Genomic DNA, 15,559 nt, shown 5'->3' on the forward strand with positions numbered 1-15,559 from the left:
TCGTTTCAGTGTTTACTCATATTTCAATCTGAATAGTCTAATATTGTGAGATATCTACCATATATTCCTCTTTATCAATACATTAATTTCAAATAGAACTCCTACCGTGAAGGAGAAAAAAAGATTCTTTCATACGATGCTATGTCAAGTATAAAAATTTGACATTTGCTGCCACCTTGTGACCGAGTAAAAAATATTCTTGGACTGAGATGAAAAAAGATATTTCTCTCAGGAAGTCAACATAGAAGGAAAATTAATAAGACAAATATCAAGAGTACTACAATTTCCTAATTTAAAAAGTTTTAGAACAGGTTGAACATCCCTAATCTAAATGTCTGAAATACAAAATTCTCCAAAATCTGAATGTTTTTGAGTGCCGACAGGAACTCCAAAAGTAGAAAATTCTGCATCTAGCCTCATATAACAAATCTGTCAAATTTTAAGTGCATTATAAATACTATATAGTGCTGGGGTTGTGACTCAAGTGGTAGAGTGCTTGCCTAGCATGTGTGAGGCACTGGATTCAATTCTCAGCACCACATATAAATAAATGAATAAAAATAAGGGTCCATCAACATCTAAAAATTTTTTTTAAATATTATATAAAACTTTCTTCAGGCTATATGTATAGCATACACATGAAACATAAATGAATTTCATATTAAGACTTGAGTCCCACCCCAATGTATCTCATTATATGCAAATATTACAAATTCTAAAAAAGTCCAAAATGCAAGACACTATAGTTTTATTTATATATATATATATATATATATATATATATATATTATGCATTTCTAGAGTAAGCCCCAAGAACTTCCAAAATAGTTCATTTGTGTGACATCTGATTATTAACATGATTGCTATTCATATATAACATACTGAATGAAAAGGAAACAAGTAGTGGATTGGTTATCTGCCTTTTTATTCTATGAACACACATATCTCAAAAGCTAACTTTCCCAGAGTAGCCAAGAATAAGCCTATTTAACTATAATAGCTTCTATTTACAAGAAAAACAGAAGGCAACCATATTACAGATACAAAATGCATTATCATCTGTCATATTCAAATGATTACAAAATATTACCACACACCTTATCCATTGCTATCCCTTTACTAGCAGGTCTTCCCACTTCTCCCCCTGTCTTTGCTGGAATGATGGCTTAGATTTTTGAGTTAAAGTCCAATCCTTGTTCTCTTATTTGACTACCACTGGTTGAGGTTTCATAGAAAACTCAAAGATTCCAGCTATTAAAAAATATCCTAGTCAATGAAGAACTAATTATAAAGCTTCATGAACACAGGGATCTTGGATATTTTATTAGATTGTGACACTGGGTCTTTCCTGTCCAATTTTTATCTTCAGTATTTACTAATCATTGACACTTAGTAAATGATTGCTGAATGACTGAATTCAGCCAAAAAGGTCACTGGTACACTGTGTAGCCACAAGTACTTAATACATGAACTCTCCTGTTTCTATTAGAAGTCCAATGAGATAATCAAAATGAAGACTTCTAAGCATTTTTGCTACTGTTAATTTAACCTTGGATACATAAACATAACAACCTGAAATTTTATGTGATTTTCTATAGCTTTAGTATGACACCATTTTACAAAAAGACTACAGCTCAGAATCAAAAAAATAAGCATGCATATCACAGTATAATACCTTTTAATTTAACTGCCACATCAATATAGGACTGTAGAAATGCCATGGATACTGCATGCCCTACATTAAAATTAAAAAAAAATTCAATAGCTATTACAAGATGTTTATCTCCAAAGCACCCATACTTACATATAACAAACATAAAGATTTATGGGTTTTCCCAAAATAAATTCCAAATAATATAGTAGAGAGTACCTGATATTGGTCAATCACTTAAAAGGGTTCCAAAACTAATTTTCTACATTCATACTGCAAGTAATATAGTTGAATGACTATTACTTGAAGATAAAAGCATATATTTCCTATAAGTCTACAAGAACTGTTAATATATTAAAATTATTGACATGAATTAATAATTTTCAAAATTAGTTAGCTAAATATCTACTGTAATGATTAATCTTCAATTTGTTAATCACATATGTAGAGATACATAAAATCAGTTTTATTCCTTAGAATCAACTAGAAGTAAATGTTTCAATATGTGCAGTCCACTTGGGACATATGAAAGTTGTTATTTTACAATGTGCACTTTATAGAATGCAAAAATAATTCTACTTTAAATGTTCGAATATGTATTACAGTCTTTACAGGCTCATACTCACAACCGGCATAGAAGAGCACTATGCTGTCAGAAGCCATTACTGTTGCATTAAATGTCTCTTCTGTTAGTTCCACTGTCAGTTCCAAAGGTAACTGTCTCTTCCTATCTCTGTAAACAGTTTCTGCCACTTCATCATCTTGAATATCTAAAATGTTTAAAATAAGCTAATTTAGGATTTATAATAAAAAGTATTTAAACTTATCATAAGCAAGAAAATGAAAATTTGGTACTTTATAAAAACTTTTAAATGCACACTAAGTAGTTAAAATGTATATTTAGGAGACTTTTCAGTTGCCTGGCTTCCTATCTGAAATAACAACTGAGATGCTTTCTGATCCAGAAGTTAAAGTTTAGTCAATTCCAGAAACAATTATTTATTTTTGTTCTACAAATAATATAAACATTGCTATTTTCTTTCCAATCACTACATTAATTTACAATTCTAAAAGACTCTACCATACATATTTGACAGTGCTTATTTAGCTTCTATTATATGACAAGCACTGTGGTAAATACTAGAGCAAATGTTAAAAATAACAGTCACAGTCCCTGACCATATAGAGCTTCCATCTATAGAAAAACCAGACAATAAACTAATAATGGGTAAATATGCAATGATAAACTAACAGTTTATGAAGGAAAATAAGAGACACAGTGAGAGTTTGTAACAGGAAAATTTAGATTAGGAGACGCAAATCCTGCCAGGTAGAGCATCAAGAAAAGAATGTTTTAGACAAAGAATAACACATGCAAGCCTCTGAGACATAAAAGAGTTTAGATATACTAGGGACTGAGAGAAGGAAAATAAAGAGAGACAGGACTGAAGGAATAAATGGCATGAAATGGCCATCACCTACCCTGAAGGACTATAAGAGAACAAATAGCTAAAAATTGGTTTTATCCTAAGTGCATGAAGTTATGAACAGATTCTGAATATGTGAAAAGCTGTCATTAATTTAGATAGATTAATCAATATATTGCTAGATCATAGATCCATCCATTCATTCATGTATGTGGTTAAAAAAAACACATTTTGGATTTGTACATATTCTTTGGAAGACTGTACTGGTAACACAGAAGGGATATCTAACTTGATTAAGGAGAAAACTGTTTCCTAGAACAGTTAATACCAGTTGAATATTAAAAGAAAATTAAAATTTGAGTAGGCAGAGAAGGGAGGCAATGGAGGCATACAGAACAAAAGAAACAATATGTACAAAGGCACAGTGGCCTGAAAGAGCACAGGGCAACTGGAATTTCAAACAATGACTAGATTCTAATATTAAGGATTAATTTTTTTAGGTACAATAATAGAATTCATTTTGTTAATTTAAAAGTCCTTATATTTTTGAAATATACAGATAAATATTCAGGACAAAATCATGTGTCTGGGATATGCTACAAAGTAATAGGGATAGCAAGATTAGCAATAGGTTGATGGTGACTGGGGCAAGTAATGGAGTTTCAGGCAGTTTGTTCTATCATCCTATTCACTTTCTGGTATGTTCATAATTCTCTGTAATGGTTCGTGAAAAAGAAAGGGAGGAAGACAGTACACTCCGAAAACTTTTAAAATATTATTTTCATACAATTTCTAATACTATAAAATATGATTCTAGATCTGGATTTTGGTACCATCTCACCCATTTTCTAACTGTATGGCACTCTCTGGGCCTCAACTGTTCAATGTAAATTCCGTAAAGCTGTAAGAGTAATACTAAATTAGGATATTTTTAAACGCCACACTCAATGACACTTAAAAGTTATGTCCTCAATACCAAAATTAGTAAAGGTCTATTTTCTTACGTACTGCATGTTCTTTTCCTTCTTATTAACATATTCTCATCTTCTTATCAGTCATCATCTTTCAGAGGGGTGCAATGCTGGGGATAAAACTCAGGGGCACTTTACCACTGAGCCGTATCTCTAGTCCTTTCTCATTTTATATTTTGAGACAGTGTCTCACTACTTTGCCCAGACTGACCTCAAACTTGTGATTCTTCTGTCTCAACTTCCCAAGTTGGTGGGACTGCAGAAATGCACCACCACACCTGGCTTTTTTTTTTTTTTTTTTTTTTTTTTTTCAGTCTTTTTTCTCAATTCATCCCTTTTCTTATTTTATTCCAACACTTCCTTTCCTCTTTTTTTTACTACACCCTCTCTTAATAAGGAACCCTCACTTGTAAATTCACTCCTCAGCTCTACCTTCCACCTACTCAACACATATACACTATTTGTAGGCACATGTTTCTTTCCTTTTTTTTTTCATGTTGCCCTTTTGTAGAACCCAAACCGTCTCATGCTGATTCACACTTTGTCCATTTTCTTTGCAGAATGTTTGCCTTTGAGAACCACTCTCAGATGGTGACAAAGTCTATCCTAACCCTCTTCTAGTTTTCCTGTGCAAATGGGAGGGATACAAAGGAAGGGAAGTTTATGAACATGGACACATCATCATACAGTATTATGGGCCAATATGGAAGATGGAAAAAATAAAAGAGGAAAATCTGCAGAAGAAATACTAGGAGGAGGAAAGCAGGTAGCAGCAGACAGAAAAGGCAGCACCAGAAGGCAAACTAAGGCTCAAGACTTAGGAAGCAATGGAGAGGACATGGGCAAGACAATCTTGAAACAGGCAACTCCCACTGAAGACAGAAATGTTAATGAACTATGACTGAGACGATTCCCCTAACTCAGAGGTAGCATGCATGAGCCAAAACAGGAACAAGGCAGGGAACAAGAAATCAGAACCTAGGTCTGCCTACGTAATTCTTAAGCTGTGGGGAATCCAGAGAGGAACGCAAGCAATTCTAACCTCTGCCAATCAGAAAAGAACTGATCTAAGCTTAAACCAGGAAACTGGTCACTAGCAACAGTTAAATTTCTTATTAAATTTATAATGTAGATTTTGGTCATAATAATGAATGGACCTCATGAAAAGGATGTAAATTGCTTCCTTCTTAAAGCTCATAATGATATTATATACAATATTCACTAAAAGGCACACAAAAATGAACAAAACATAATCCTTGATTGAGAGATTTCAACTACTGGAAAAGAGAGAAAAGAAAATAACAGATTACAGAATATGATTCATGTTATTTTTAAAAAAGTATCAGGAATGACGATAGTAAATAAGTTTCACATCAGGAACCTTAATTTCTAGTTCAGGTTCCACCACGTACCACTGGTGTGAGCTCAGGCAAATCACATAACTCTGTAGAAATACTCTTTATCTTTAAAATGAAGGTGGCATAAGTTAGTTTAGAAGGTGCATTCAATGTAAATAATGTGTGGTAGAAAAATTTCAAGTACTGTAGAATATTTTAAAAATTTGAGCAATTAAAAAATAACTGTTAAAAAGAAATATTAAAATGTTATTGAAATTTATTCTCTATTCTGTTAATAATCAGACTCATTTACAACTACAAACACTATAAAATTTCATTTCCTATTAGGAATAATAAAATCAAATATGTTGTAATGGGAGAAGGGAGGGAGGATGGGAAGAAGGACGAGAGGGAAATGGGTGGGGAAAAGGAGGATCATGAACTGAAGTTGAATTCCATGCACGTATGAGTTTGTCAGGATGAACCCAAATACTGTGCATAGCTATAAAGCTGTAATTTAAAAAATGAAATATGTTGTAGCCTCTGGATGGAGTTTTAAACATGAAGCAGGCCAAAAGGACTGAAAGAACTGATTTGGAGGATAAAGCACAGCTGTGGGAAGTTAGAAGCCTAATGTGTACCAAGAAAGGTATGCACTAAGCAAACACAGCATTCTTACATCTTTTTACCTAATCAACTTGATAAAATGTGTTCAAAATAAATTTTTCCAGGTTGCTTCACATAGTCTTGAATGTGATACTAGCTATGAAAAAGTTAATCCATTGTAAATTTCACCAACCTCATGGGTGTTGGGACAGGAAGGGGGGGGTGGCAAGCATTAAAATATTACCCATATCTGGATCTTCCATGTCATCATCTTCATCTTCTTGTGTTTCCTCAATGTGCATATTATTTTCCACATGGGAAATTATTAAATTGACATCATGTAACTCCAAAAATTCCACTGGTACTTCCTAGAAATATGTTATTATTTTTTAAAAAATCACTAAACACTAAAATATAGCATAGCATATTAATCTAAAATGTTCTATTTGACACTAAAATGAAAGTAAACTTTGAATTTTTCTCAAGAAAAAACAAAAAAGGAAATACACAATTACTATGACAAGAAAAGCATCTGAAGCATCCCCCTAAGACAGTGTGTACTACTGAAAAAGGTGACAAAAAGAGGGATTGACAGTCTTTCTTGCTTCTTGTCACAACTGCCTTAGACTGATGCCTGTGAAACATTTGACCTAATAAACAGCAACTCCTACTCCAATATAGAAATATACATAGCTTCATTGCAAATGAAGCCAATCAAAATCAGTTAATTTTATATTCTACAGATAATAATACTTTATTTAAAATAATTCCAAGTCGGGAGCAGTGATTAGTTTGTAATTCCAGCCGCTTGGGAAGCTGAGGCAGGAGGATGGAGAGTTCACAGTCAGCCTCATAACGTAGTGAGGCATAAGCAATCCAGTGAGGCCCGTCTCTAAATAAAATATATATATAAAATAATTCCACTAAGAAGTTCGATTTCCTATTTAATTATAAACATAAAATGGCTCCCTGTTCTCAGGTATTTTAAGCGTATCAAATTCTGTTCTGTTGAGATCAATATTATTCCATCAAGATTTTTTCACTAATATCTAACTATCACATCTTAAAAACATGAAAAGTTTAGGTCATTAGATTATTTTAGAAAATCATCCCTGACTATAACTATACAATGTAATATAGCTATACTAGAACTTCAAATATGTTTATTCTTTCATATAACATATCTTTATCTTTTTAATATTATACTCAAAACAAATTTTTACTTCTGCAGAAATATAATGGAGTTAAAAGGTAGAAGAATCAAAGTAAATCAAATTGACTTATTCCAAATATAATATAGAAATTTTGTATATTAACTTTTTGACTTAAGCATAACATTCACATAGAAAAGAACACAGATTTTGAGGGTATGCACTGATGAATTTTTACAAAGAGGTCATGCCTGTATAAGAACTGCATAGATCAAGACATAAAACATTACTAGCACCCTAGAGGCCATCATCTGTGCCCCTCCTTTATTTCCCTCTCCCAAAGGTAGTCACTGCTCTGACCTTCATCACTGCTCTAGTTTGAATGTTTGTGTCCCCTCAACATTCATTTGGGGAAACCTAATCACCAATATGATAACATTAGGAGAAGGGCTATTTGAAAGGTGCTTGGGTCATAAAGGCAGAGTTCTCATTAACAGGATTAGTGTCCTTATAAGAGACTCCAGAAATTGTTCATCCCTTCCACCATGTTAGGACACAAAGAGAAGGCACCATGTATGAACCAGAAATGGGCTTTCACTGAAACCAAATCTTCCAATACCTTATCTTAGGATTCTCAGCCTCTAGAACTATGAGAAATAAATTGTTGTTGTTTATAAGCCATCTTTTTTATAGTATTTTGTTATAGCAGCCAAGCCAAATTAAGATACTCGCCATCTATACATTTTGCTGACTTCTGAATTTATATAACAAAACTATTCAATTTATACTCATTTTGTGACTACTTTTGCTCAACATCGTGAGGTCTATCCATGTTGATAACATATAAAAATAGCCTTTTCAGTGTTTTGAAATATTTATTATGATAGGCTATAATTAGCACAGTCAGTTAAAGTTACTTGAACTTTACTGATATGAAGTGAAGTCTGAAACATTGATCTCTCTTATCTATTGATAATTTTCTTGTACTTGTTAGGTTTTATTACTTGGTGAAACTAAGTCTTAAAGGAATTAGGGTTTGGATCTCTGAAAGTCTTAATTGATTGCTTTGTAACTGGTTAAACAACTTATTTAGGTTATAACAATATTGTTGACACCCAAAATACACGTGACAAGGTATATGTATGCATCTGAGAACTATCTGTCTAAGTCTTGTCTAACTGTTATGTAAAAGTCTATGAAATGAAAGTTTATGTAAGTTTACTGGCAAGACAACCAGTAAGTGCTCTCTTAAACACTGTATCTGACATAGAAGGGTCACACTGTCATTTGAAGACAGGTCTTATATCTGTTTGCTTTGACTAAGTCAATTTCTGATTATTAACACTGTTGGCTAAGTGTAAAAATAAAATATTTATTATGTGAATATATTCCAATTTATTTATTTATTCTTTCTATTGATCATGTGTTATTTCCAGTTTGGGACTATCATAAGTCATATTATTATGAAGATCATATAATAATGTTGTCTTTCAGTGCACACACATGTGACTTTCTGTTGGGTACATACCTAGGAACATGTTTGCTGGTTCACATGATATATGTATCTGTATATATATGGAATATAATGAAGTCAGCACTATGAAATATTTTCACCCAAGATGTTTTGCCAAAGGAAAGAATCGTTGGTGTTCAAAACAATTTCCATTACATCATAAGCACAAGTAATTAAATATTATTTTAAGTAAAAAGATAAATAACATGGTTCTAATTTTTTTAGAAAAAATATGTATACATGTATAAACATTAAAAATAAATATATTAACAGCAATTTTATCTGAATAGTGACAATTTACAAACTTTTTTCCACAATAAACATGTTACTTTAGGATCACATGTACTAACTTTCTTAAAATAACCTGACATTATAGGCAGTACATAAAATGACTAACCTTTTCTGCTCTTTTGAAGACCACATTGGTGTGCTGAGGAATGTTCACTTTTAAGGAGTCCCTTTGTCAAAATGGAAACAAATGTTTTATGTTGCTAATTTGAAGAATAGTCATCCAGAATGTCAATCTAAAATAGAGCTAAAAGTTCTCATACTAAAAATTGTTTATGAATAAAGATTACAATTTAGAGGGTTTGAGAAATTTCACAAATAAATACAAAATGGATTTTCTAGTCTCCATCTTTTAGTCAAGCTTATAATTAATGTATAGCCTTTAACTCAGCAGTAAGTCTAACTATGTTGGGGTCTATTGGAGATTTGAGTTTATTTATGTGACTAAGTCACCATATTAAAAATGAGAAAGATTGGTCTGGGGTTGTGGCTCAGTGGTGGAGCACATGCATAGCATGGCACCGAATTCAATTCTCAGTACCACATAAAAATAAATGAATAAAAGTAAAGGTCCATCAACAACTAAAAAGTACATAAAAATATTTTTAAATGAGAAAAATATTAGTATTTTGCTAAGTACAGTGAGTATTTAAGATACCTTAACAAGAGTAGAACTCCTGCTTTTCCCAGGAGACGCCATGCAACCCATTCTGCAGTTCTTCTATCAGCTTCATATGTAGCTTGTTGACTAACAATAAAAACCAGCGGTAATCCTAGTTGGAGATGAACAGTTGAAACCTGTTGAGGATCTTCGGCAACTTCGGTCTTCATTAAAAAAAAAAAGAAAAGAAAAAACTGTCTTCATTGTATGATAATGTTCCAATATTTGCATTTAAAAACCTCCTACTAGTTTTTATTAATAAAGTCACAATTGAAAACAAGTCTGCAAAATACATTAATAAAAATAATCTCATGACTTCTTAAGCTTAATGCTTCAAATGTACCTATGTAATTTAAGTATTACAAAACTAACAGATTTTAAGGAGTTACATACAAAATATAACCATAAGAAATAAGCATATCATAAAGAAACAAATACAAATAAAAGAGCCTAGTACTGATAGAGATATTTTAAAGGAAAAAAAGAACCAAGGAACAAATTTTTTCATATTTTTTCATATGTAGTATATAATGTAGGATATAATAAATGACACACACAAAACAATGAGGGACATGTGAATTAAAACAGTGAACTGAACATGCACATCTAATTTTACTCCTTCCAGAATTCCCAGGAAAACTACATAGGAGTGTGTGTGTGTGTGTGTGTGTGTGTGTGTATGTATACACACATATATCTATAATGTTATTCATTTATTTAGGTAGTACTGAGGATTAAGCCCAGGGTCTAACATACACTACCACCACTGAGTTACATCCCCAGCTTAGAGTGGATATTTTTTTTTTTTTTTTTAGAAGAGAAGCACACATATGTGAACAAAAGAGAAAAGGTATCAATATTTTCAAAACTGGAGAACAGAATAGTAACTAATGCAGAAGACTGTAAAATGCAAAAAAAAAAACCCTAAGTCATAATAAGGAAACCTAAGACACAATTCAGTTTTAACTGCATAATTCTAAAATTGCTCAGGAACCAGAGGGCATGTAACTAGAAGAGACCCATTAGAAGGCAAATGACACAAAGTCTCTAAAATGTAAAGGAACAGATCAAAGCTTTTGAGATGTAGTTAGATCTCTAGATTTCCATCTAGGAATCCATGAGTTTAGGCAACTGTCCCTCCTCCACGACAGTGGGAATCTGGGGCATTTCAGGAACAGCTGAGAGTGTGGATATCATGCCAAAATCAGGGAGATTATGTTAATGAAATGTTGATATGTGCCCCCATAAGACTCCTTACCACTCAGAATGCAGGTAATCAGACCTCTGTCCCTGAGCAGAAGATTGGAAGATGCTTTTTTGGGAATCTTGAATAACCTCCAAAAATCTAAAGATACTAACCCATGGGATTTACCAAAAAGCAGCCCAGGCCCAATCACCCTACAGAGCTGAGTCAACAAATTTCATCAACATTCTCAGAACTTCCAATCAATCTTTTAGTTTCAAATTCTAAATCACAAACATATATCCAAGGATTAACAAACATCGAAGGAAAACTTCTAACAAGAAAGACGAGAGACCAGAACAAATCTGGGGGGAAAAAAAATGAACAAAATGCAGACTATATGCAGGAAGAGAAAGGTTCAGAAACCACCCCTGACAACCTCAAGGAGATGAAAAGATACTACATTCACAAAGAACTGAAAAATAAAGTTGAATAAATCTCCCAGGAAGCAGAATGAAGACAGATGGAAGGTAGGACAGGAGAGATAATAAAACTGGTTCAAGAGGCCCAACATACAAATAATAGAAATCACAGAAAGAGACAAGGGAGAAAACAGAAGGGAAGAAATAATCAATGAAGTAAACACAAAACTTTCCCACAACAGAAGGACGTGGTTGCCACATTGAAAGAGCACACCAAGCAGTTAACATGGGGTATAAAGGCAGATACACAGGAAAGTGCATTCTTGCAAACTTTCCAAGTGTTGAAGATTTTATTTTAATTTTTTCAGAAAGAATTCTACACTGACATGTGTTAGGCAGAATTCTAAGATTATACAAGTTTGTATGGTATGATTCCTTCCCCTTGAGTGTAGGTGGGACCTGTAACCATTCCCTTGGTTAGGTTACATCACTTACGAGTCTGTTGTAGCACACTGAAACAATACTGTCCCACTTTGAAGGAATAAGATGCAATGTTGTAAGAGGGCCACATAATCAAAGAACCTGAGAGCAGCTGGTAGGAACTGAGGAGTGAATAGCCAGCCAGAAAATAGGAATCTGAGTCCCACAACATAGGTTTTTAAATTCTGCCAAAAAAACTTGTATGAGTGCAACAGCCTGAGAGAGTGGAAAACGTAGTTTCTTCTTTGTGTATTTGGAAATTATTAATCACTAATTGTTAATAGTAGTAATTTGGTATTAATACAATTTGGAGGAACAAGCAATGAGACTAGACAACTGATAACATATCAGATCCTTAAAAAATCACATATATTCTGTTATAAAATAGGACTTTGTTGTGTAAAGTGAAACCATTATGAATTCTATGTATTATTGTAACATGGTCATATATGTGTTCAAAAGAATCTCAATCAGCAATGGGGAATATGAACTTAAAGGGAGTGAATACAGGAATACAGGCAAGATCAGCTGCTATTACTAAAACAGTACATGAGATGGTAAAAACCTGAACTAAAGCAAAAAAAAAATCTATCAAAGAAAGAAAGCAAGCAACCAAGAGAGAAATACAAGTGGCTAGTGCAGCTGCTATAGGGAATTACATGGAGATCCTCAGTACCACATAAAAAATAAATAAAAAATAAAGGTATCATGTCCATAAAATAAGAAATAGAAGCTAAATGAATAAACCATGACAGCATCCTTTTAGTTTCTGATATAAATAAGGTTTGGTTTAATTCAAATATCTTTTTTTCCATCCTTCTCCCAGCTTTAATTATAGAAATCTGATATCCAGAGATTTTTTTTTATTCATTGTACACAAATGGGGTACATCATTTCATTTCTATTGTTGTACACGATGTAGATTCATACCATTTGTGTAATCATACATGTACAAAGGGTAATGATGTCTGTCTCATTCCACCATTTTTCATACTCCCCTCCCTCTCATTTCCTTCTACATAATCTAAAGTTCCCTCATTCTCTCACTCCCCACAAATTCAAATATCTTAAATGTATGAAACAGATCACTATCTCAATACACAAAAAAGCAAAATTTTCAGAAAAATACATTATATAAATATATACACACATATATGTGTGGGTGTATGTGTACACACATACATAAAAACTTATCTATATTTAACAGTGTGCTAGATATGTATACTTGAAGATTCTCCTTAGGATTCAAGTAATAGTTCTCCTTTTATATATCAGCTACAAAATGAGTCCATCATGGAGAAAACCATTAGCATTCCAAAATATCCTTGGTTTTAGCCAATAGGACAATAAATGAACCATTTTCCCACATCTGTTCATGGTTGAGAAACTTAAAAATATGTCTAGGATAACTTCATGTCTGGTAGAATCTTAATTTATTTGAAATTGAAACCCACATAAAAATTCTATACTCAAGATTTATTTTCAGTTTAATAGGATTAAAATGATATGAAAATTAAAGTTGCATTATATCTAAAATAATTAAGTACTCTATACTTTAAAAAAAAAAAAGAGATGGACACGCATACAAAAAATCCAAACTATACCAATTTTCATATGCTTAGAAGTGAAATATGAATCCCTTTAATTGCAATGATTATATATTAGACATACAAAATAGTTTACAAAAATGTCTGAATCATACTTCGTATTCTTGTTAGTTTATAAACAAGTTTAATGTAAATATACCAAATTATTTCAGTCCTGAATCCACAATCCCAGGCTAGTTTGCAAAGTCTCTCACTATACAAAACCTAACCCTGACCAAACCTTGAAGACTTGCACATGGATTGATGAGGAAGATAATGAAGGAAGGACGGTTAAGAATGATGTGAGAGGAGAATGAGCATTACTGTGAACAGTGCTGGAACAAAGTCGCCTGCATTACACAATGCCAGGAAGTACCATTCACACTGTATTTTATAAAATGTGTATTTCAAGAGCTGTCATTCACAAGAGAATAATAAACAGGAACCTTAATATCTTTTCTATGCCATGCTTTCAAGTACAGCCACGTGTAATTGAACTGGAAGTCATTGTGAAGTCTCCAAAGTTTTAGCTTTTTAAGTGCAAAACTAATATTACATAATTCCTGGTAAGTATCATAGAGTGCAATGAAATCAGAGAATCTCATTCTTCAGAATCTATCTAAAACAAAAAACAAACAGTTTTAAAACACAGCAAACAAAATCTCATAAGGAAAGGGGCACAACTTCAAGCCAGAATGTTGTAGCAAACAAAAACAAACCAGAAGAGTTTAGGAAGCTTGAATCCTGCATATATTGGTATGCAGACAAAATTCTAAGAATTCTTAGTAATACCTGAATATATTTGAAAAGAAGAAAATTGGGATGGAGAGAAATGGTGAAGAACTGTACAGTGAACTATCTCCCCCTTCAAAAAGGACACCAAAACAAATTCAGAGGGTGTTCTTCTCATGGAAAGATACTGTACCCTCCCTTAGAAAAGGGAAACGATTGATAAACTACATTCTTTGTTTTTTTGTCTTTTTGGTACCAGGAACTTAACCCAGGGACACTTGACCACTAAGCCACATTCCCAAGTTCCTTTTTATATTAGCAACAGGGTCTTGCTGAGTTGCTTAGAGCCTTGCTAAATTGCTGAGGATGGCTTTGAACTTTCTATTCTGCTTTGAACTTTCTATTCTCCTGCTTCAGCCCCACCGAGCCACTGGGATTATAGGCTTGTGCCTCTGCACCCAGCTATAAACTTGATAAACCACATTCTTTAAAAAAAAAAAAAAAAAAAAAAAAAAAATTTCCTTGCAGTCAAACTCCAACCAAAGAAAAAGTTACTTAAAATAAAAAACTAAGGAATCAAGCCAGTAAAATTGTGGCTGACAAACTCTGACTCTATTTCCAGAAACAAGGCTTTTTAAAAAGTGGGAATTGTGGTTATAAAATAGCATAAATATTATGAACCTTAATAGTGTATAAATAATACTAGAAAAAAATCAGAGAGGCAGGAGGAACAGAGATGAAAATAAGTATATGAAGATAATTTTCTCATCTTTCAAAGTTAAAGTAAGTCAATTCTACCTAAAACGGAAAGTTTTTGAAAAAGTATTTTTTGTTACAGATGGACACAGTATCTTTAATTAATTAATTAATTAGTTTGTTTATTTTTAGGTGGTGCTAAGGATCAAACCCAGTTCGAAGTGCTAGGAAAGCACTCTACCACTGAGCTACAATCCCAGTCCCCTAAGTTTTTTGTTTTTTTAATGATTGCTAATTTCTTACTGTTTTCCATAATCATTTTCAATACCTCAGACAATACTTCCTAAAGAACAACAAACATTTATCAAAAGTTCCATAATCCTTCTGGTTTCATATTAGTTTTTCTTCAATTAAACTCAAATAAGATTAACTGTAATTCTTCTTACTATAGGTGTTATGTTTTAGAAATGTGGTGTTTTCCAAAAGCTTGTGTGTGAAATATGCAAGAAAGTTTAGAAACTTTCTTGGGTTATGAGAGCCTTAACCCAAAGAGTAAATTCACCCCCTGATAGGGATTAACTGAGTGGTAACTGAAAGCAGGTAGGGTATGGGTGGAAGAGGTAGGTCTTTTGGGGGTTTATATTTTGTGATAGTGAGGAAAGCTTGTTGCACACTCCCTCCCCCTCTCTTCCTCTCTCACCCTACCTCCCTCTCCCTCTCCCTGGTTGCTTTACTCTGCCACACTCTTCTGCCATGATGTTCTGCCTCACTTAAGGCCCTGAATGGAACTGGCTATCTATGAACTGAGACCTCTGAAACCATGATCCCCTTTTCCTCCTCTTAAATTATTCTAGT

At 33.0% G+C, this 15,559-nt stretch overlaps 1 protein-coding gene across 2 annotated transcripts in view; it reads right to left on the reverse strand.

Annotated features, from left to right (window-relative positions):
* Nucleotides 1–15,559, reverse strand: part of Txndc16 (thioredoxin domain containing 16) — a 113,352-nt gene that overhangs the window by 37,079 nt on the left and 60,714 nt on the right. For both annotated transcript variants that reach the window (XM_047541293.1, XM_047541292.1), the window contains 5 exons: nucleotides 9,603–9,769; nucleotides 9,054–9,114; nucleotides 6,237–6,360; nucleotides 2,278–2,421; nucleotides 1,676–1,735 (listed from right to left, as the gene is read on the reverse strand). In XM_047541293.1, coding sequence (XP_047397249.1) covers nucleotides 1,676–1,735; nucleotides 2,278–2,421; nucleotides 6,237–6,360; nucleotides 9,054–9,114; nucleotides 9,603–9,769 — 556 coding nt within the window. The remainder of the gene's footprint in view (nucleotides 1–1,675; nucleotides 1,736–2,277; nucleotides 2,422–6,236; nucleotides 6,361–9,053; nucleotides 9,115–9,602; nucleotides 9,770–15,559) is intronic.

Source organism: Sciurus carolinensis, chromosome 2 (genome assembly GCF_902686445.1).
Source record: "Sciurus carolinensis chromosome 2, mSciCar1.2, whole genome shotgun sequence".
Taxonomy (NCBI): domain Eukaryota; kingdom Metazoa; phylum Chordata; class Mammalia; order Rodentia; family Sciuridae; genus Sciurus; species Sciurus carolinensis.